This window comes from Stegodyphus dumicola, chromosome 10 (genome assembly GCF_044657685.1).
Source record: "Stegodyphus dumicola isolate Sdum_Otavi_A_Nest chromosome 10, ASM4465768v1".
In the NCBI taxonomy this organism is placed as follows: Eukaryota; Metazoa; Arthropoda; class Arachnida; order Araneae; family Eresidae; genus Stegodyphus; species Stegodyphus dumicola.
This window is the reverse complement of record NC_140777.1, coordinates 41600773-41626305: the sequence shown is the minus strand read 5'-3', so window position 1 is coordinate 41626305 and position 25533 is coordinate 41600773. Positions and strand designations below refer to the sequence as shown.

The 25533-nt window shown below is 31.6% G+C and overlaps 1 protein-coding gene across 9 annotated transcripts in view; it reads right to left on the bottom strand.

The window, feature by feature from the left end:
• LOC118190788 (E3 ubiquitin-protein ligase LRSAM1-like) overlaps window positions 1–25533 on the bottom strand; it is a 153963-nt gene that overhangs the window by 19721 nt on the left and 108709 nt on the right. For all 9 annotated transcript variants that reach the window (XM_085824893.1, XM_085824892.1, XM_035361564.2 and 6 more), the window contains 8 exons: window positions 25034–25130; window positions 16159–16226; window positions 15972–16059; window positions 15338–15425; window positions 12358–12432; window positions 7772–7852; window positions 4501–4596; window positions 3674–3772 (listed from right to left, as the gene is read on the bottom strand). In XM_085824893.1, the coding sequence (XP_085681019.1) occupies window positions 3674–3772; window positions 4501–4596; window positions 7772–7852; window positions 12358–12432; window positions 15338–15425; window positions 15972–16059; window positions 16159–16226; window positions 25034–25130 (692 nt within the window). The remainder of the gene's footprint in view (window positions 1–3673; window positions 3773–4500; window positions 4597–7771; window positions 7853–12357; window positions 12433–15337; window positions 15426–15971; window positions 16060–16158; window positions 16227–25033; window positions 25131–25533) is intronic.

The window sequence follows — 25533 nt, the reverse complement described above, 5'->3', positions numbered from 1 at the left end:
CCCTATTCCGGAATCGCCAAATTCCCGATGAGTCCGGATTACAGACTTTGTACTGTATTAATAATTAGTAATAATTTAACCTTACTTTAGTATTTTATACTCATAGTAAATGTATTTATTTACATTTGCCTGCCATCTTAAAAAATGACATTTTCAACAATAAATTAATCCATTTTTTTAACAATATTCATTTTGAATACTTGACTATGCGTAAAATACGTAAAAACAGCATTTTTCAAGATGGCTGACGAATGTTAAAACCGTGCCAACAATTGTGCCAATGTAAATTTCCAAAAATCTGTGCAACCATCTACCAAAGTAGCCCCAAAATTTCTCTTCCAAAAAAAATCCTTGCTTTTCTGTATCCAGAATTAGCCGATGAACCATTTCAATGTATTTAAATTATAATAGCTCACCTGAAAATTCTGGCCTCTCCCCAAAGCAAAGAAAAAACAAAGTAAATTACAATTAGAATATTGTACCTTAAATAAAGAGAATTCTATTTAAAGAATTGAAAAAAATTATTTTGTAATTATATACACACACACTTATATATATATAATTTTGATACCCTTTTATTTATGAATTATCCTGATTAAGATAATCTTTTATTTATGAACTACCCTGATTTAGATAATCTTATATATAGTGTGTTTCAAAAAGAATAGACATATTTCGAATGCATATATTTATTAAACTGTATGACATAGAAATATGAAACTTTACACACATATGTACAAAACTCTCAAGTTCAGATTATAGATGTTACACACGTTCAATATGTCTTCCATCAGTGACATGAACAATATCACATCGATACTTAAATTCCTCCCAAACTTGGGCAAGCAGGTCCATCGTCACTGATGTTATGATGGTATTGATCCGGTTCTTCAGCTCTTACAGGTTTTGTGGGCATGGTGGTACATAAATGTTGTCTTTAATGAAACCCCACAGGAAGAAGTCAAAGAGTTTCAAATCCGGTGACTTTCGAGGTCAGCTGAGACATGCTAAGTCACCTGCTCCTTGACAACCAGTTTGGTAGAATTTCATTCAGATAATCACGCACTTGGCGACACCAGTGAGGGGGTGCCCCGTCTTCTTGAAAAATGAAGTTGTCTTTGTGCAGCATCAGAAACAGCCAGTTTTGTAACATAGGGAGATACTGCTAACCGTTAACCGTGTTTCCATCAAAGAAGAATGGGCTGTAAACAGATGGTCGGGATCTTGTACATGTTCAATGGCTGTAGGTGGGTTCTGTAGGCCCCAAATTCGAACACTGTGTTTGTTTACATGACCACAAACATGAAATGTCATTTCATCACTGAATACAATGTGTTGGGCGAAAGTGTTATCATTGTCAATAGCATCAATAATCTTGTTACAAAATTCCACACGATTGCGTTTGTCATCAAGACACAGAGCCTGTAACGAATGTAACTTGTAATGCTTCATAATCAACCAACATCTCAAAACACACCGAATAGGCAGTTGTAACTCCTGACTGGCATGACGAGTTTATTTTGAAAGACTACGTTAGAAAGCAGTTTGAATTTATGCAACATTTTCGTCTGGAACACGAGTGCGGCCAGGACTCTTTCCTTTACATACACATCCTGTATTTACAAAGTGTCCATAGCATTTGCAAATGTTCCACCCATTCAGAGGATCACTTTGGTACCTCAACTTGAAACGTCTTTGCACTGTAATCATGGAATTGCACTTTGCAAACACGAGAACACAAAATGATTTCTGCAGCGGAGTAGTAGCCATTTTAAACACGTGATGGTTACCATGAAAAACAGAAGGCAACTGACATTTAGCAGCTATCAATATAAACTAGACTACGTATTCATTTCACCAATAGCTGAGCTGAGGGGCAATGATTGATAGTTTGGACATAATAACACTTGTGACGAACCTGCATTTATCCATGGCGGCCCGTAGAGCAATCACAAAACATCCGATGGTTCAGTTTTTATAATGCTATTTCTTATTCATTATATTTACATATTTACAACTGTCCTATTGTTAGGTGGACTACCTTCACAGAAATCATGTTGCCTAATCAAACGATATTTCGTTTCTACTTACATGCATTGCGCTACTGCCAAGCAGCGCCCTCTACTTCTCTCTTTACAACAACACTTTGTAATACGTATATTCTTTTTGAAACACAGTGTATATGAACATAATCACCAAAACTTTTTATCAGACCATATTTTTTTGACTCAATTTATTTAAATTAAACTAATGTTTTGGATGGAAGAAGGGCTACTTGGCCTGAATCACACAAAATATTGATAGTTTGCCACAAGTTCTATTCTTGACAACTGAACAGGTTGGTAGCATGAGGTTTTTCCTATGTCTAATGCAAATATACACCAGTTTTGTTCTTCTAGAAAAGCATCCCTCACTTCAGGCAGATGGCCTTTGCACGTTTTGCCATAAAAATGATTCAATTTAAAAGAATTATTAAGAAATATAGCTTTAGAAATTCCGAGCAATACTGAATATTCATAATAGAATGTCCCAGTTTCATTGGTATAATATAACAGTTTAATTCAGACTACTTACAACAAAACATACACAACATTGAAGGTAAACTAACCAAGTTTTTCCTACAAATGTTCAATATGTACATCTTTAATTATACAGCTCATATCCAACCTATATTCTAATTCTTCCCACACTTTGGTTAACAAGTCCAGAGTAATGGAATAATAGTCTCTTCAATTCGGTGTTTCATCTCTGGCAAATCATTAGTAGTGGAATATAGATATGATCTTTTATAAAGCCCCACCAAAAAGAGCTCCGTCATCTCGATGATTACAACCAATCCAACAGTTGGAGATTTCAACGTTCAATCGCTCTCGCACAAAGAGATTACATTAGGGAAGAGCTCCAGTTGCAATTTTGCTTATGTCGCACTGCAAGCAAGAAAATAACAAAGCAGTACTCGTGCTTTTGTTTAATTAAAACTGCCTGAAACACTCTTTAATTATGATCTTGAACCATACAATGCTTACAGTTGATACTAAAAAATTTATAGCCAAGACATTCTTCTATAGATATACTGTATTTAAATATGCGTTAGAATTTTATTTAATAATGCATTTTTGTTCAATACAACATTAGCTATAATACTGTTTTTCACAAATTCTGAAGCATCAGAAAATACAACTGCCAATGATTATTCAGATTTTCATTTTGTTAAAAAAATTTTGAAAAATTAACATATACTGGCGCGAATTTAATTGTTGCTTTCGGATGCTTCTTTTAGCAATAACAAAATGCAGAAATTTTTACTGAGAAATAAAGCTTTTTATCAATTGTTAAATAAATCAACTATCACAGTATCTAAAATAATTTAAAGTTTGAATTAAGCATATATTCTTTGCAACCTCTTTCTGTTGTTAGGAATATTGTGAAACATTTATTGCTGATTATGTTTTGCCCTAATCAAATAATATTTTTATTTTATTTTCAAAGTTTAGTGTTTGATTTGAAACAAAATCATATCATTTTTCTTAGACTCTTAACAGATTTAATTTTTACAGAGATATTAATTCAGTCTTTCCTTTAGAGTAACACTTTAAGTTAAATATAGCTGTGTAAAAATTATACAAAATTTATCAAATCAAAATATAATTACAGAATAAAAGAATATAATTACAGAATATATGATATCTTTGGGCTTCCTATCAAGCAATTTCTGGTACTGAATTAGCCAGAAATCTTCAGCTTCATGAGCCCGCAGTAAATCCATTTCTTGCTAGAAAATAAAAAACAAAATTTTACTCATTAACACTAAAATTTAAAATATTGCTAATATTTTGTTCCAGCATTTATTCAAAAATTTCAATATATTATTAATACAAAAATTAGTAGTACAAATTTTTTTTTTTTTAAAAAAAGGGAAGAATAAAAAAGAAAACAAGGAAACTAAAATGCGGATTATGATTCATTGTATAAAGTTTTTTAATTAAATACAATGCTCATCATTAAAGTTCTTACCTATTAAAAATATGATTAATGATATATAAATAATTTTATAATGTTAAGCATTTATTAATTTCATAATTATTATGAAGATGATTTTTCAAAAACTTTTTGTAAATTAATCAAAAAATATGTTGTTAATGTTTAGTTTTTTAATCAATGAAGAGTTTTAAAAATACATGTTGTATTTAATATTTTAGATAGTTCTTTGATAGTTTTGAAAATTCGCACAAATAAACAATTATAGTAATTCCAGTAAAATCTTTGAAAGTAAGCTTATTTTTTGCTCTGGAAGATGACTTTAATCTGATATAATACGTTGAATTTTATATCTGAGTAAACGTGTACAATAATACTAAACATGCTTATTTGTTAATTAAGCAAACTCTGAATTTTTTTATACTGTACAAGAAGACTAGAAAAAATGTTTTATACATGCCAAAGAACTCTAAATAAAGCATTCATGAAATCACTTAAAACACTATAAATTTTTCAAATTACCAGTCTTTTTTTCAATTCTTCTTCACGTTTCTTTTTGGCAGCTAACAGGTCACTTAATAAATAAGCTAATGCAGTTCTATGCTCTGCCAAAACATTCTAAATGAAAAAACGTTACATATAAATACATATAAAAATTCTCAGAATGTATATATGTAGTTTGTGATGGCAAAAATACAATATAAATGAAAAAAGGAGTTTAATACTTTTAGCACCTTTTTAATGAAGAAATTTGTTGGAAAAAATTTCTTTCAACTTAAAAAGATAAAAATTATATAAAAATAAGCAAGGCATAGAAAATAGTTTTAAGAAGGTAAATAGTATTTATATATAATATATAGTAATTTACATGTGATGAAATACAAACAAAATTTTTAAAGAAACAAAATACATTAATTTTACTGAAATGCAATATTACTCATATAAACTAGTCATGTAAAAAATAAAAATTACAAAATGATACTCTACTAATGTCATTGTACTGAAAATTATTTCTCTGAAGAGATGAAAACTCAAGAGGGCACATCTAGTGAAAATAGGGGTTGACATAAAACATCTCAGCCATATGCAGTTAAGTTTTTGTCCACAATTCATCGAAATGTGTGTCGAGCATCATCATAATGGAAGACAATACCTAGAAAATTGGTTAGATCTGGGCACTTTGCTTTGATTTTGTCTTTTAAAATTGCAATTTCGAATAGTATTTTTCCATATTTATTGTCTGATTTGGTGGCAAACATTTATAGCAGACAATTCCTTTACAGTCTCACAACACATAACATTACTTTTTTAAGATGCAGTCCCCTTCTCAGTTTCATTAAAGGAGGTTCTTTTTAGGAATCACTTGGTATCTTTATGGATTTTGGATTATCCCATGAGTAACATTACTGTATAGTATTCAGTTTTTATCTCTGGTAATGATCCACTTGCATAGAAATCACATGCCAAAACATGAGCAAATATATTCTGCTCTGTTAAAATATGGGAGACCCATATATCGTAACAGCTTACATTCTCAATCTTCTTCAAATGATCAAGTATTGTACTTTTTTTGGAGTATTTATTCTATCTGATAGTTCGTGAACTGCATGACTTGGATTTTCAGTGACAGTTTCTTTTAAAAGGCCCTTGTTTATAAGGGATGGTCATCCAGAGTGGGCATAACCTCTGAGGCTGAAATTTGCACATTTAAACTTCATAAACCACTTTCAAACCATGTCATCGGAAACAGTATTTTCTCCTATATAGCAAAAAATTTATGAGCTGTATGACTGGTATTTTTTTTTTTTTTTTTTCTTTTTTAAAGTAAAAGAGAATAATATGTAAAACTGAAATTTTGGATTCTCTCACTGAACTGAAACAAAAATCATGCCACAACAAAGGCTTGAATTAAGCAATGTGAGCATAAAAAAAAGTATTAAAACATCTGCTTTAATCAAGATCACTTAATATCAGCAGTAACAAAATAATTAGAATAAATGCTTTTTGATTTGAAAAATTGTAGATTTTTATATGTCACTTGGCATACATTATTATTTTTTTAATTTTTTTCATTGGTCATCATGTTATTTAAAATACAATGGTACCTTGGTATACATCATTAACTGGTCCTAGACCCTTGGACTTATACCAAAGTGGATGTACGTCAAACAAACTTTTTCATTAAGAAATAAAGGGAAAAAATTTAAAAATATAAAATCAAATATAATTAATTTTATATTATGCCTAAAAGGGCATTTTTTTAACATTTTGTGTGCTACTTTTATTTATTAAATATCATGTTCTTCACACTTAAACCACATAAAATTTAATTCAACAGAAATATCACAAAATATTTACAAACAGTATACCTTACGAATTTCTGATACACAGTCTTGCATGCTGGAGATAATTTTTCCCCCCTTTACAGCATTGCCATTGCTTGCTTTGAAATCATTGAGTTTGTTAATCAAAAATTTGTTTTACAAAATTTAATATAGATAATACAACAAATTCAAAATTCTGACTTCTAAGTGCCCATGTTCGGTTGGAGGACTATGCTATTCAAAATTTGATGGTTCTAGGTAGCGTTGTTTTTTCACAATGCAAGAAACATTCATGCAGCTTCTTCATTATTTAGTTTCTTTAACTATAACACATGGTGATAAGATTCAGTGGCAATAGTTTGAAAAGTGAAACGACACAAAATGCCATTTTGAGACAAACAGCCCTTTGGGTCTAATGCCACTTTGGGCTAAAAATTAATCCATGCTTTTAAAAAAAATCACATTGTTATTATTATAGCACTGTTTAATATTAAAGTACAAATGCAGTGGGCAAAATATATACTTTATATAAATGAAACACTGTGTGTACATTTTTTTTTCCCCTGTTTGTTATCCAAATCATAACCAGTTTCTCAATATGCTCTTTAATGTCTATGATCTTTGCTTGGTAATCGATTTCACCCTCTTCGCAATGTTAACCAATTTGATAGCATCTCTGTAGACACAGGCATAGTGATACTTATAGGTAGTCATAGTATTGTCTCAAAAAAGGGTAGTGTTATGCACGCAGGCATGACTCACTCAAGGCATATCCCACACAAAACTTGACTAAACTCAAGGCATATCCCACACAAAACTTGACACATTCAAACAGGATACATCCCAAGCTGGACTTATTTCAAAGCAGATCAACACCGTGATACTACTGTACTTCCCTTTTTGATTTTCTTTACCTACATAACAATCATCCTAATGGGAAATTATGAAAACAAAGACTAAAATAAATAATTGCGCAAATCTAGTAAATAAATACTATTTAGACACAGACTTTTCATAAGCAGGTCTAAAGAGTCATACCACTAAGAAAGTTAAGAATAAAGGTATTTAGAAGTTGCTCATTAAAGAATACTTTTTATCACCTTTTGTATATTGTTATTGATAACTGACAATGCTATACTGTTTAAAGCTATACAAAAGACTTTTAATAATCTTGGTTCACTATCCATTTAAAATTATGTTTAGCAATACATTACAACAAGCATAACTGCATTAGTTTAAAATTCCAAATCTGTCCACTAACTGCTTTCAATACACAAAAACATTACACATAAAATGTGTTACTTTCAATAAATAAAAACATTTTACAAAATAATACAGCAGCTAATTTAATGCTTTAATTCTATAATGCATAAATAAATAAATAAAAAGACAAAGTAATGTTTAACACTTTAAACAGAATTATTAAAATTCTTTAATTTTCCTAAATTATGTTCATTAATAAAACTTACAACTTCAGAATTTAATTTAAAATCCTTCTTTTTCACTTCAGCCATGGTCAAATTAGCAAGCTCTTTTTCAATCAAATATATCTGAGGAGAAAATTTAACATAAATTGAAATTAGTTTTACAGCTGAAATTACATAGCAAGAATGTAAGATAACAAAAGAACCTTTCTCATTCACTAAACCAAGTTATATTTTTGATATAAAAGGATGCTTTTATCAAAATTAGCAATGATAATGTTGTCAGCTTCGTCAACATAGAATTTTGAATAGACTTATTAACATATTCAGCATAAATAAAAAATAATATTCTTTAAAATATGTACATTTTTGCAGCGTATCATTGTAAGACTTACAATTGATAAAATTTTAAAAAGCACAATAACTTTTACCCACATACTTACTCAGAAATTCTTAATAATGTGGGTTATTACTCAGCAATAAGTCAGTAACCACATTTTGTTGGGCCATGAATTTATTAATATATACAGACATGCATGTTTCTCTCTCTATACATACAGTGGTGGCCAAAATTGTGGACACTTTTAGAAATTTTTATGTTTTTGAACTTTGTATGCTTATAGAAATAGTTATGTTTCGCAAAATGCAAACTTCTGTTTCTTATACACTGCAATTACAAGTAGGAATTTTTGTAAAAATTTTTAATATTTAGTCAAGAAGCAATGACATCAAATAAAAGAGTAGATTGGACACCTAGAAAGAGATGTAATATTATTGTGTTATGAGAAAGTGGTTCTTCCTATGCTGAAATTGCAAGACAGGTGGGTGGTTCAGTGACTACATCTGGAGTCCGAAAGTTTTGTTTACGATGCACATTTTTCGGCCAAGGAAAAGGCTAAAAAAGGTGCATCACATCTATTGATGACAGAAGAATAAAAAGACTATGTCTCCAAGATAGAAAAATGTCATCAGCAGCCATCAAAAGTGATCTGAATGATGCTGGTGTTTCTGTCAGTTCAAGAACAATCAGGAGAAGATTAACAGATGTTGGACTGAGAGGTAGAATTCCACAAAAAAGCCTTATCTTAATTTTCAGCAACTAAAAAAAAAAAAAAAAAAAAAAAAAAAAAAAGACTACTGTGGGCAAAGGAACACATTAATTGGACAGATAATCAGTGGTCACAAATTATATGATGAAATCACAAATTATATGATGTCACAAATTATATGATGAAACTAAGATATCATTATTCGGTAGTGATGGGCAAAAATATGTAAGAGGTAGAATAGGAGAAGAGATACATCCTGACTGCATTCAAGCAACTGTGAAGAACCCAGTTAGTGTTATGATTTGGTCATGCATGTCAGCAGATGGTATTGGTCGCCTTCATGTCATCGATGGGACACTGAATGCCAGAAAATACATTGACACTATTCTAGAACCAAAACTTCTACCTTCCATCAGAGATCTCTTTCCCAACAATGCTTCATTTATTTTTCAGCAGGATTCTGCTCCTTGCCACACAGCCAAAATATCGATAGAGTGGTTTCGTACAAAGAGCATTAAATTATTGTCATGGCCAGGAAACAGTTCTGACCTCAATCCTATCGAAAATTTGTGGCACCGTTTGAAAACTCTTGTCCGAATGAGGCGCCCATCAAATAAAAGGGAACTAATTGAGGCTATAATTGTTTCCTGGCGTCATGTAATAACCAAAGAAGAGCTTAAAACTCATGTCAGCTCAATGAAACATCGATGTGAATCTGTAATCAAAAATAAAGGGTACCCTACTAAGTACTGATAAGTCACTGCAATCATCGCTATCTAATGTATATCGATAACTATTATCATTTAACTTTTTTTGTATTGCAAATAATTGAATTTTACGTTTTGTATTGAATTCAGTAATAAATTCTCTTTAAAATGATATATACAAGTTTGCATTTTGTGAAACGTAATGTTTTCTATAAGCATACAAAGTTCAAAAACATAAAAATTTCCCAAAGTGTCCACAATTTTGGCCACCACTAGCACATGTACATAAGGTACATATCTATCACATGTACATAAGGCACATATCTATCACATGTACATAAGGTGCTTCCGATTGCAATAAAAAAAGGGAGGCTCACAACTAAATGCCATAGCAATGCCACATACAAAATCTCTTAACATTCTTCAGTTATGTGAGATACATAGATATACATGCATGAACAGATGTCACAAAAAAAAAAATCCATTTTGAAAAAAAAAAAAAAAAAAAAAAAAAAAAAAAAAAAAAATCCTTTATTCTGTCTGTACCTACAGATGGCAGGAAAAATAGTATCCAAATGAAATCTGCAAACTCTCAAAATGGATAAAACCATTGAAATATGATACTCAAAATTTTTGTGATTACAATTTTTTTAATTTCATATAAAGAAATAAAAATGTACTGTATTAAAGCCTAAAATGTACAGTTGACTCTCATAACATTTTTAACATGAGGCAAATCCAGAAAATAAGTTTCCCACATTGATTAAGATGCCAGGTCATGCACTGCAAAAAGGAAATGCAATTGTTTCTCAAACAATTTAAGATGTGGCTAACATATGCAACATCTGCCACTTCCACATCACCCATAGTATCACAGTTAGTAACCCTCTTTTTTTATCCACTAAGTACAAGGTCAGATATATGATACAGTTTCTGAATGGACAGAAAATAGCACCAACCAAAAATCATCATCAGCTGTGTTAAGTCTAGGGGCTTGAAATCACCTGTATCACCTTATCAGCATGCAGGTGATGGGCAGTTGGTGTCAAGCAGTTTTCCAAAGGTTGTCAAGACATTCATAAGAAGCATACTGGGCAGCCATCCATCACAAAAGATGACATTATACCAGGTGCAGCAACCCATTTTGGAAAATTATCACTTCATAATTATAGCCATTAACACAGATATCTTCTTTCCTTGCTAAATGAAATTGTGTTCCAGATTAGTGTCGAACAGACTGATAACGGAATGCAAAATGCATGGAATCAAACTGAATTTTCTGCAGCAGTATATGTTTTGTTCATCCATGATAATGTTTGCTCAAATATGGCTCAATACACAATACAGCTTCTGCCAGAGTTCCACTGGGAGGTTTTTGACCATCTATTCTACAGTCTTGATCTTTCTCCCTGAATTTTTTTTTTTTTTTTTTTAACATCTTGAAATTTTTGTCTAGTCAGCATTTTAAAAGTCATGAAGAGGTGCAATTGGCTTAACACATTGGTTCTCATCCAGACAGCAGAAATTTAAAACAGAGGAAAACAAAAGTTGACTACATAAATGACAACTATCCATTTGTTGGAAATGTTGAAAAACTAACTGCATTTCTTCCAATCAATATTTACATGTAAACATATTTTTGTTCTGTATACAACTCTACGAAAACTTAGTAATGAATAAAAATACAATATTTTACTGCTGGTCTACTTAGCGAAGTGCAATTTTACTCGCTCAGATGAAATTTGGGTCTTTCAACGCTCGATCCTGAATATTACTTGAAAGTACATTCAGTAGAAATGGAAGCTTGAATTAGTAAAAGAAAAGCATGACCTTTTGTCACAGTATATGAGAATCTGTAAGGCAGAAAAGGCCTGCAAGCTCTTCTGATGAGAGGATCTGATTACACAGGCATTATGTGACCATCTCGGACGAGCAGTGAAGTATCCTGCTAGGAGCTTAATGACTAGCTCCCATCGGATTAAGCGGAGTATCGGGCAGTGAGGACATTATGCATAGTAGGTGATGTGGAAGCAGGTAAGGTCAAAAGCAGCTAATCAGAAGATTACACCCAAAATCAAGTCTCTGCAGCATATAAATGCACTCAAAAATAAAGAAAACACAAAATTTGCAACTGATTAAATGAAAATAAAGTCTTATGTACTATATATACCAGGGTTGGCCAAACTTCATGTCAGTAAGAGTCGCACATTTGAATTCAGGACTGATTGAGAGCTGCATCTAGATTTTCTAAAAGCCACAAGTTCATATTTACATTATTATAGAAGTAGTGAAGGAGGTTTTTAACAGAAAGAAATCCCTGATAACTTTGTAAAAGGAGTCTAAACTAATTAATCACTTCTTTTTGGGCACTGAATAGTTTTAGTTTACCATATTTCATACATATATTTTATATGCACGAGCTGCACAAATTGACTGTGAGAGCCATATCAGGCTCGCGAGCCGCACTTTGGCCACCCCTGATATGTACAAAATGTACAGACGCATCTGCTGTAGTGGAAAAGTCCTTAGGTTGCTTGAATGATTAAGCAACAAAGTTCTTATCTCCTAGAAGTTGAGTGGCGAATGGATGTAGCAACTTAATCATTTTCCAGTGAGAAAATTAATGTAAACTAATACTCTCAAAAACAATGATACCATTAATTCATCATATTTAAAATTTTTACGACACAAAATATGCTTTTAATTTTACATTAAGTTGCATGTTCATTATTTCTTTAGAGAAGTTCACTAAAAATACAGTTAATATTTGAATATACATTCAAATTCGGACAAGTAAGAAAATCTAATTTGTTATTAGAATGACAAAGCCTTTTCACTACTTATTTAATATTAGAAGAATAATCAAACATTTTACTTGATGAATAATTTCCTGATGCTGTAAATCTTTTTGAAGTTGAAGTGCTTTAAATGCTTCCTTCTGATACTGCTCCTGAAATTAAAATAAGCATATAATCCAATGCTAGATATTGAAAGAGTGTTGCCAGAAATTTTTCAACTCAAGGAGAAGAATTGAAAAGCCACAAAAAGAAGCACATGACATCGGAGATCATGTGATTCTGGGTGATGTCATGTTCACATGATGTCAACACAAATTCATTCTCATTTGTACCGTAAGCTATGAACTGTAATTCGATTCTTACTTGGTTTAATTGGATATCTTACTTTTGAAGAAAATTTTAAAATGCTACTACTAATTAGCCACTGTTTAAACATTCATTTTTTTCTTTTAATTAATTCTGTTTTTAATTTAGGTTTTATTTAAAAACTAGCAGCTACGCTGCCAGCCTCCGTCTGGCTTTTAAATGCACCGGAAAAATGCCTGAAGGGAACACCAAACGTTAAATTTAAGAACTGCGCAGAATTTTACTCTGCAGAACTTCACCCCCCCCCAAAAAGCACCCCACAAATTTTTAAAAAAATGTATTGAATATAACAAAATTACAATGAAATAAACAATATCATTTAATACAAATATTAATTAGCCTAATAAATAAATTAACCAACTTCCCGTTGCCTTCTCTCAAACAAACGTCCAGTATCCAAGAGAAACATTAAATTTGAAAACAGCACAGAATTATAGCCCTCATTTTTCCAAGTGGCAACAGTGCTGATTTTCAACAGTCAGCAGTCCAGTATACAATTGAATGATAAACTGTTGCCAAAACCAAATTTTTAAAAGAATGAATGATGCGATAAAATCAAAAAGATAAAATTTTAAAAAATCTAATTCGAATTTTGAAAAAAATCGCTTTGCGGTGCACTGGCTTTTTTCTAGATGCACCTATGTACCAAATTTCGTAGCCGTGTATTAGCTTATGCGCAGCATGAACAAAAGACACATACAGACATCCAGACTCTTTTTTTTTTATTATACGTAGAGATTAATTTGCTCATATACATTCTTAAATACTCCCTCAGTTATGCATTGTTAGTGCTTTTATACCGATATTTTTGAATTGGCAGTTCACTTTTCTAACTCATTAATTTTTGCTTTATTTTAACTGTTAATACTTTTCAATGAGTTTTTCATTATGTTTGGTTGATTTATTTAATTTCATCACATCCTGATTACTAATAAAATTCCCACTCTGTCATTTTAAAATTTCTGTTGTGATATAGAAAATGATTTTGCTTTGACTTTTAAGTCACATTGATTGTTTAGTAACTAGTAATATTATAATCAGCAGAATTAATTTCATTTCCTTCTCTGAGTCTCCAATATTAAAGATACAAATCACTTTATTATCATCATTGAATTGAGGGTCAAACTGAATTAAAAATAAAATTTATAAATAAATAAAACCATCAATGTTATTATGAAAGTGCATAACTCTGTTTTACACTCTTTCTCAATATTTTCCCTTTTATTACGATTATTTTCATGGAATTTGCCTATCTAGCAATAATACAATAGAGTCTTTGCTTCATGAATCCAAACAGAAATTGCCCTTTACATAAAAGGCAAACAACTCGAGTACACAGTATTTTTTTTATATTTTTAGTATTTACATTTGAAACTAAATATATCATCTTTATATATACATATAAAATCTCCCCCACCTAGCAGAACATTTTAGAATGGAAAAGAGAAAAATTACCAACATATATAAGTAAATAAATAAAATTTGTACTTTGCATGCTTAATATTGAATTTTGTTTACAAACTTTCAACAAGGAAAAAGTGTAAAGAATGATGTCTTGGAATTTTATAGATACAATGAGATAGTTATACCAATTACAACAGTCATTCATATCTTAACTTTTAAAGTTTTAATTCTGCTTTGCTTACCAAAAGTATCAGTTCTAAAAGTATTTCATTTTAAAATTAATCTTATTTGAAATAACATAGTGAACATTTAGAATAAAGATAGTGAAATTCCTGTGGAGGCAGTTGATTTAAAGAGTTAAAGTAAATTTATGTTGTTATAAATACAGGTCATTTTGAGAAGTTGTTGTAATCATGTTCCACTGTGCTGTGAAAATACCTAATCATCTAGTGTCATTAAGATTTTTTTTTCACATCAAATAATTTCTTTTTGTTTGATCCGTACAATAAATTATAATAAAATATTTTTCATTTTAAAATAAATTGCCTAATATCTGAACTAAAATAAAATATATCACATATTATCATAACATTTTTGATTAATTTATTATTGCTTAGAAAGGGAAAAATATATATATATAAAAAAAGGTGTAATTTTTATTTTACTTTTATTTAAAAGAAAATTAATAGCTTTTCATCCTTTTGGTCATTTTCTTGGCCTGTTATCCTAATTTTCTTTCTGTAAATATCTGAATTATATGAATGCACAGGTGGTAATGGCACATGTAAACACAGCTGATTTCTTTTCTTCCAATGATTCAAAGTACAGAATCTAGGAGTTTCAAATACATTCTCTTTCAGTGTTCAGTTTTCTTGTAAATGTGCATTGTTTACTGGCAAACTTTCAAGAATAAACAAAGCAATCAGCTTAACACCTGAAACCACCAGTGACTGGGGGCTGGAAACTATGATCTCGGGATTGCCAGATGCAACTTCTCTTTAAGCATAAATAAATTTTTATTTATTTATTTATTATAAAGTAATTTTAGTAGATACATTATTTTAACATATAAGCATTTTATGGTCTATTAAAAGTTCTTAAAGCAAGCCATAAAAAGTGGCAAAAGGAAATGACGCATTAGCAAAAATTTTGCAAAATCGCATTCACATAAATTTTAAGCACAGGTTCATCAAAAGTAGCACATTTGTGAAAAATCGCATGATCTGGCAACACTTTACAGAAAATAGGACGACTTATATGATTATAATGATTATAAATAAAATTTACCTCTTCTAACAATTCATTGATCAAAATTTGTTGATCCATCTCCCTCTCTTGAAACAGATTGTGAAGCTTCGAATAACTTTCATTTTCACTAATAAGACAAAAAAAAAAAAAAAAAAAAAAAGGTGGAGCAATTAGTAAAAGAAATTTTACACAAGCCAACAAGCAAACATTTATTTGGATAACAAATTTTGAATGCTAACAATGCATTCAATATTTCTCAGGTCATCAAAAAAATCAAAACAGGTAAACAGCACTGACTGGTAGCTTGGGCTCTAAAAAATCCACACGTTTCAAAAATGGTATTAATCACATAGTTTTTAGATAGAAAAAAAGGTACACATAATAATGATGATCAATTTATAATTTCAGTGTTCTGCTTTTAATAGTACTTCAGAATCCATCTACAAAAAGGAATGAATGTTCATTTGGATTGATTTATGCAAAATTATTTTTCTACTACAGAATGATTAAATAAAAAAATTTCTAAAACATAGAACCCATTTGCATTATACATGGAATACACCACCAAATAAAATTACACAAAAAAGAAATAAATCTGTTGAAATCAACACAAAGAATAAATAAAATGCAATTCAACTCAATGACAGAACACCTTAAATATTATGTGACATACTCATTCTGAAGCTGTTCCACAACACTAAATTTTCTTGCTTCATGTTTTCGCTGGTTTTCTTCACACTGAAGCATTTCTGTCATAGCCTCTGCATTGAAAAAATAAAATATGGCAATAATAAACAAAATATAAAAATAGTTAATGCAGACATTTTTATGAAATAATAATTACTGTATATTATACATACCTAAAATTTCTTTTTTCCTTAGCTGTTCTACTTCCTCTTGCTTAATGCAGAACAATTCATTTTCTAATCTATAAATTTAAATTACACTTTTATATCAATATCAGGGGCAAAAATTACATAAGACTTGAATTTAATGCATATATCCAGAAAACATACTGATTAGCTTCTAAGGTAAAAAATTAACTGGATTTAAATGATTAACAGTAAACATAATTTATGCTTTTTTACATTAATAAATTCTATCACAAAAGAAAATTTAGACCTCTAGCTGAAAATTTAGTTTAATCAGAAATATGAAATAATTTGTGATTTTGTTGTTAAAAATAATTACTAATGGCAATCTTTACAATGCAGTCTTAATAGTAAATTATTTATAGGGGGTAATGCACCTTTAGATTGGTATAAATTTTGAATAAAACTTTATCAGTTTTGAGGGCAATTAGATGCAAGTTCTTCTTCAGAAGGGAAAAATAAATATCGTAATTTCCGGAAGAAAGCCCACATCAGCGTAAACGCCGCACTCGAGAAAAATGGCGGGGAAAAAATTAAAATTACACAGAAACGCTGTAATAGATTAAATTGCACATGACATCGTCGTGGACCATATAGATGCAAAATCTCAATCTATATCCTGATACATGACATATCAGTTAAGAAAAATGCATGAAATGAAACCATAACTCAAAAATAAATTAAAGGTAAGAAATGTTGAAAATATATTTACGTTCACGAATATACTTATATTTACCCACTAAAGAAGTCCATATTTGTAATACTCAGACTATATTATAAAAAATGTTGCAACAACAAAATATTAAATTTCGATGACAAAAGGAAATTTTAAATTTTACTTACAAAAGGAATTACAGCAAACTATACATCATATGAAGCCATCGAAATCTGATTCTTCACTATCTGAATTAAAAAGATTTAGTAAATCCTGATCTACATCCAAGTCTTCCAGATCGTCACATTCATCCTCTTGGTTTACAGTCTCTTTACCTAAGGATATAATTTCAGCTTCTTTGAGCCCTGCTATTATTGACGATATTTTTACCGATTTCCACACACTTCCTGCCCACTTTGCAACTTCTTCATAAGATGCTCTATGAATTTTACTGCTTTTGGTATACGTATGCAATCCTTCACTCATCCAACACTCCCACCGCTTTCGGACTTCAGCTTTGAAGGATTTATTACCTGACAAATCTAATGGTTGTAAGATTTTTGTCAAACCACCAGGAATTATTGCTACGGTGGTAGACAGTTTTTGACATCTGGTTTTCATTGATTCAAGTAAATGAGCACGCATGGAATCCATTATCAATAACCCTTTTGGTTGGAAAAAAGATCTCTTACGACACTGTCAAACCTTTTGTAGCCACTCATGCATAATTGTTTTGCACATCCAGCCATTCTTGTTTGCACAAATAATTATGTCATTAGGAAAATCTCCCTTTGGAATAGTTTTTCGTTTAAAACTGATCATCGACTTTAGCTTGTCACTGTTTGTGGCACAAGCTAACACGCATGTAAATGACATTTTTTCATGCCCCGTCGTAAGCACAGATACAGTTTTTGCACCAGTTTCATCAACAGTTCTGTTTTTAGGAGAGTTTAAAGCTAACAGCGTCTCATCCATATTTATTATCTGTGACTGAAGAAGTTTCTTTTTTGTCAATAATATCTGTCACATATTTTAGAAAAGATGCCTTTTTATCCTGCCAGTCCATTGGTAATTGTTGCCCGACTGTTGTTCTAGTATACACAGAAATATTTTTTCTATTTATAAATCTGCTACACCAGGAGGCCCTCCTTTGAAATCATTTATGTTCACTTGTTTGACTATAAATTTTGCTTGTAAGCGAATTTTTACTGTCGAAATTGCCATTCCCTTTCCTTGTTGCTTCTTTATCCAGTTTGCAAGGTTGTCCTCTAGATTCGGTCACCTTACAGTACCACTTCTTTTGGCTCGTTTCTGCTGTGGCATATTTTTAAGTTCTTTTTTTTTTTTTCAGCTCTCCAACATCGAATACATCTCGTCCACTTCAAACTCTTGAGCTGCTGCTCTATTTCCAATTTGTTCAGCACGTGAAATTACATTAAGCTTAAAACCAGCAGTATAGCTTCTGTGCCATTTAGGTGGCATTTTCAAAAATTTTCCCCTCCCTTCTTACTTAAAAACTATAAAACAAGTACTTGTACCCAAACTGATGGGATCAGTATCTGGCAGAATGCCAAGAAAAATCGATTCATGAAATACGTCAGAGTTTGTTATTGCGAGGCAGGTGAAGTCGCGTCCGCCTTTGAAAAAAATTGCAGAAAAGGCAAGGCTTAGGGTAAATAAGGCATGTAGGTCCATTCAAGGGAAACAAAATAACGTTCGCAAAAAGCAACTGAGTGGTCTTTTGTGTGGGAACAGCACCAGTCTATGTACAATGACAAGGCCATCCAAACTATGTACAATGACAAAGTTATTCAAACTATGTACAATGACCATCATAGGAAATATTTTATTTTTAGTGCACCTAAATGCTGCACCCGTTGAAGATTTAAGTTTTAAGTACGTAAATGCCGCGGGGTTTCTTCCGGAAATTACGGTATTTTTGCTTAAGAAAGTATATTTTTTCCTTAAGAAAAGGAATCTATGTCAGACTGGACTGAAAATCAACACTTTTATTCAAAATCTATGCCAATCTGAGATTGCTTTTCACCTAATTTTAAATTTTACATTGGCCTCTTTCTTTTCCAGCTAGTAGCTCACATTTTAAATTTTAAAAGAAATCCCTTTATATTATAGAGTACATGCCTTTTTGGAAGCATAAATTGTAGACCCTACATAGAAGATGAAGTAACGAATTCTCGCTATGTCTTTGAAGAACAGATACAGAAGAAGGCTTAAATAACTTTTTATTTGAAGTAAGAAAAAACCATATGCATGAACTCGGTGCTCACAATTCACCACCACTTGTGGTTAAATTGAACAGAAAATAAAAATGTTAAATCACGATAAATTAGGAATGCAGAATGACTGGCTCCTTAGTTATCTAAACCACTAAATCGGGTGCACACAGCAAAGCCGAGCCTAGAATATAAATATAATCTGAAGGGTGTTTAACACCACCTAAGGAGCTAATTTCAAACACGCAGCATAAACTCGGAACTATCTCCATTACTACTACTCATGAATTCTTGAAACTGCAGCTTAAATAATGGTTCTGAACACACTTAGATTTTGCATACTATGTCATCAAAATTTACATTCTGGCAGGAAACTGAAATTAGGAGGGAAAGGAAAGTCAAACTAAGAATAATTGATTTCTTTGTTCGACTTTGTTGTTTACTTCAAAACTAATAAGAATAATTGGTTAGAATAAAATAAAGGTTTTACAACATAAAATTTATAAAATTAGAATACATATATTCAAATGTAAAAATTTAGATTATGTGAAAAAGCAGTCTTCAAACATCTTTCCTGTTCTCCCCAAGAGTAAACAAATTTTGCTCATAAAGAAGAGAAATCTATATCAGATGATATCCAAATCAAACAAAATCTGCACTAATCCGAGATGCCATTTTTTCTTATCTTTAATAACAATTTATAACAGTATGGCAGAGAAATTATGTAAGTTTATTTTATTTTATTCAATAGCAAAATACCTTAATAATCGATTTTACCAAATGCACTGATAAAAATACCGTATTTATGCGAATCTAATGCGCCATCGAATCTAATGCGCATCCCCATTTTAAAACTTTAAATAATAAAAAAATTGTTTGTCGGCGAATGTAATGCACATCAATGATATGAGGAATTTATTGAATCTTATTTTATACAACAATGGATTTGTATATAAACTGTCAATTAATGGTATGATAATTTTATTTAAATTTAGATACCATATTTTATACAACAATGGATTTATACATAAAGTAGCAGAACATAGAATTAACCTATTAGTGGGCTATTGTCACGTGAAACAATCATTGTTAATTAGCACTACCGTATATACGGTACCTATCGTAAAATATGAACATGAAATAAATCATAACATTTCTATCTAGCTAACAGTTTCTACAATCAGTGATTAATAGTAAACGTCTTTATTCACTAATGTTTTCATCACTGGAATCCTCGCAGCTCTCTTCGTCAGAAGCAGATTCATTTCTTCTTTCCTCATCATCGTCATCCTCGGCGTTCCAGAGCACGTCATCGTCACTGCCATTCAATGCATTTGAAATGCAGCATTTCTTGAAAGATTTCACAATCATTGGTGCTTCGATGCTTTTCCAGGCAGCAGAAACCCAGTGTGCAACAATGTGCGGTGCAGCACGCTTAATTTTTCCTGTCGGGGTCAATACACGGTTTGGCTCACAAAACCATTTTTCGTACTCCGCCTGAACGTATCCCTTAAAAGGTTTATTTATACTAACGTCTAGGGGTTGTAACACAGACGTCATCCCTCCAGGAATGATCACAAGATCACTGACAAAGCATTGATGGTGGATTAGAGAGCCCACCGGGACGGCGTTTCCATACATTTCGGAGCCAATCAAACATTAATGATTCCATCATCCACCCCTTCTCTTGGTTTTGAATCGGGACATCATCTGGGAACAGCTTTTCATTCTTAGGGGTTTTAGGGCATGTTTTCCGTTTGAAGATTAAGAAAGGGGGAAGTTTGCACCCGTCTGCTGTTATTGCCAGCATCACTGTTACGCGTTGTTTTTCACATCCCGAAGTTTTGATGATAACTTCCTTAGTCCCCTTCTCCGTAATGCTGTAGTTACGAGGCATATCAAAACAAATTGCCATCTCGTCAGCGTTGCCACTTTGCCCCATTGAAAAATTCTTTTCCTTCCGAAGTGTGATGACATACCGCTGAAATGTTAGTAATTTTCCCTCAAAATCTGCAGGAAGCTTTTGGCATATCGTTGTACGGCGTCTTAGAGATAAACCCATCCGCTTCATAAACCGATCCACCCATCCACGGCTAGCCTTAAACTCTTGTTTCGGTATTCTAAGAACTTCAGCCTCCTCTTTTGCTTTATTTCTTATGGTGTCACTAGTCACAGGTTGTCCATTCTTCCTCCTTTCACGTACAAATTCCAAAACTTTTTCTTCAATTTTAGGGTGTCTTCCTTTGCGAGGGCCAGTGAATTTCTTTCTACTAGCTTTAGTTGCAAATAGTGCCAATTTCTGTTGCCGCCACAAGCGAACATTGCTCTCAGCTACGTTGAACTCTTTCCCTGCCTTTCTATTGCCATTTTTTTTCAGCATAAAGAATTACTTTACGTTTGAAAGTAGCGTCATATGACATTCTTCTCTGTTTGCCCTCCATTTCGTGACTACGTACTCTGCAGTTTGTATCCTCTATGCAATAATGTGTCAACGATAAATGTAACGGTAAATATAGTCGAGAAATTTGGTTGACGTCATCGGCGAACTTTGCACTCGAATCTAATGCGCCATCAAATCTAATGCGCACCCCAATTTTGAATACTACATTTGGCCAAAAACGATGCGCATTAGATTCGCGTAAATACGGTATATCAAGATTATTTAGCGCATCATATTTTACTATTGTTAAAAATATCATTACATTAAAAATTTATTTTATTTATATTTTTTTCCATTTTAATGGCAACATTATCTCTGCTCTTCCAATGACCTTTGCAATTATCTATTAAAAAGATAGAGGAGTTATTTTTATCACTTACCCATGTCCAAATGAATCTTTAACTGCCTGGATAAATATCCCATTAGTAGTAACTTTAAGGGTCTAGAGATGTTCCCACCCCCTCTTTTGCTGAACTAATATTAAAAACCCTGCACACTTCAATTTCATTGCAAAATTTAACTTTGCACTAAATTCATATATAAATTATTCTCTTAATTCTCTCCCTACAAATATATATATATATATATATATATATATATATATATATATATTTAATAAATACAATATTATAATCTCATTTGTATAAAACAAATTAAAATTTTAAATTATACAAATTAAATTGCAAACAAAATAAATTTATTAATTACTGCTGAAAACTAATTTGCAAAGTCAGAAAACATAAGTAAATAAAGTGCAAACATGTAAATACTAGAAAAACATAATACAATCCCAAAATTTTTATCTTAAGAACCTCTAAAATTTTAAAAATAAATTTTAATTTGCATAAAATGATTAATTGTTGAGCAGGCAGGAGACAGATCTTTTCAGGGAAAGTTGCCCCAAACCTAACTCTTCAATTACCCAATTCATGTTTTGTCATCTTTTTAGGTAAATGTAAAGAAATACACAAAACCAAAAGTAGCGATATGTTAAAAAGAAATTTAATATTTAAAGAATTTTCGAGAAATTTAGAAAACAAATCCATATTAGGAAAGAATTATAAATTAAAAGTGCACAGGCAAAGTAATTTAGAATCATAAACCTATATAGGTATTTCCCAGACAACAATTACGTATGCAAACCAAAATAACTAGAAAAACAATTTTAAACATCATTAAAATTGCAAGAATAATAAATAAAATATTATATAAAATTATTATATTTATCTATCTATCTATCTATCTACACGGGTTGGACAAAAATATGGAAACACCTTTAAAAAAACATGTTTCTTTGCTTAATATGGTGTAGGAAACCCATTGGCATCCAAAACAGTTTGCAGTCTTCTCGGAATGAATAAATACAGTTCCTGTATGTTTGCCAAGGGAATATTATACCATTCTTCCTGCAAAAAGGTGGCAAGTTCAGATAATGATGTTGGCGGTGGATAACGAGAACGCACTTTCCATTCCAATGTAGACCACAAAGGTTCGATAATATTCAGGTCTGGTGACTGTGGTGGCCAGGGGAGATGGGGCAACTCATCCTCGTGCTCAGAAAACCACTCCTGGACAATGTGAGCTGTGTGAACAGGGGCTTTGTCGTCTTGGAAGACACCATCACCATCGGGGAACAAAGTTTGTACCATGGGATGAGCTTGATCAGCCAAAATATTCACATAAGTCTTGGTAGTCATGTGCCCTGACACAGTTATCATGGGGCTAGCAGAGAACCACGATATGGCTGCCCAAACCATAACAGAACCTCCGCCATGTTTCACTCTTGGCAACAAGCAGTCTGTATTATAGGCTTGAGATGGCGTTCTCCAGACGTAAACTCGGCCAGAAGTGGGAAACAATGTGAAAGAAGACTCGTCAGACCATTTTACTCGCTTCCACTGCTCTATAGTCCAGGCCTTTATGACTTAAATACCACCTTTTCCTGTTAGCATCACTGATGAGTGGCTTCTCAATTGCAGCACGGCCAGCAATTCCCTGTTTATGAAGCTCCCTTCTAATTGTTTTGGTACTCACAGGGTTCGGTAACACAACATTCATTTCAGCAGTAACTTTTGAAGCTGTGGTCTTCTTATTTTTCGTAACAATTGCCCTTAATGATCGTCTGTCACGATCACTCAGGACACACTTTCGTCTGCGCTGTGATTTAGCAGATGATGTTTTTCCACTTTTCAAATATGCTGAAAAAATCTTCGATACAGTACCTCTTGAAACAGTAAACACCTCGGCTACCTTGTTTACGGAAGCACCTACCATACGTGCTCCAACAATTTGCCCACGTTCGAAGTCTGTTAACTCTGACATAATGCAATGACAACTTCACATAACAGTACTCCGACAACAACTGAACTGTTTAGCACATTTACGAAGTTGTATAGGTGGCGTCAGTAGTCAAAAACGCCAGTGCCACCTACATATTTCATTAAAATCAATCTTTCTTTTCGAACATGCATTTCACAAGGTGTTTCCATATTTTTGTCCATCCACTGTATATATATAGATAGATAGTTAAATATAATAATATATATATATATATAACAAAAAATCTGAAGGCTTACAGATTTTATATTATGCCCAAAGGGGCGCTTTTTTTAACGTTTTGTATGTTACCTTTATTTATTAAATATAATTTAATTCACACTTTAACCATAAAATTCAATTCAACAGCAACACCACAAAATATTTAAAAAGAGCATATCTTTAAAATTTCAGATACACACTCTCATGCTATGGAGATAAAAATAACCTTTCCCCCTGTACAGTTTTGCCATAGCTCGCTTTGAAATCGTTCAGTTTCCTAATCAAAAATTCATTAAAGTGTTACAAAATATGAAATAGATAATAAAACACATTCCACATTTGAGCTGCCAGATACCTATAAGGGCTCTAATATTTGGTGGCAACAATTTGAAAAGTGAAATATCATTTTATAGTGAGTGATGCAAAATGATGAAACAAAATTAACAACCCTTCTAGATTTTATATTAAAGTGCAAAAATGTAACTCCTAAAAGAGGGGGAGGAAAAAGAAAGAAAAGAAAATTGATCAAATTAAGATTAATCAAATTGTGAAAATATGTAATTATTTCTTTTTTCTTATCATCTATTTTAGAATTTTGTAATAATTTCTCTAAAATATTTAATATACTCATAAAAAGGACTACACTTTATCCTCTAAAATTTTTTTTCATATTTTTATGATTAATCTTAATATTGCATGACTGTTAAAGGAAATAACTGGAATATTTACATTATATTCATAAGTAAAGAATTGTCACTTAAATCTGTGCAAATTATTAAGTAAATGGAAAAAGAGTAGTTTATGATTATGCCAAATACAGATTACTAAATAGTCATATGACTTACTTAATTGGTACTTAAAAATAAAATTCTTATCTCAAAGGAAGAAGCACACTCGTTATCGCTGAGCATTATACATAGAAAACTTCTGCTAAAAGTATGAATAATAAAGCATAACACATCATACACACAAAATTATAAAATAAAGGTTAAATACCTGTCTTTTTCTAAAACTTCTAACATTCTGGATAAGCTTTTTGTTCGATCATTTAGGCTCATTAACTGTTCAATCAACTTTGCAGAATGATCTTCAACTGAAATTAAAGTAAAATCTTTAAACTGCTAAAAAACTAAATAATTCACATGCAAAATTGATGAATTTTTTATATACATTTTAGTAAATATCACTGATAGCATTAGACCTATGCAATTATTGCAAAGGTGATTAAGAATAGATGATTAACTATTATAATGTTTCAAAAAAGATACTTTCTTTTTAAAGCCAATGCATTATCACTGCCTTGTTGGCATATTTTTATTTATTTCTTTTCTCATGCCTTTGACTTATTACTAGGTGAAACTCAATGACTAAGTGTAGTTGCATGGAAACATTCTCAAGTTTCACATCAAAGTCCTCTAAAAAACCATTGTGGGGAAGAACACAGCCTATCTTGTATTTTTCTTTTGTGAATAAGCTTTCATTAATTTGTTGTTATT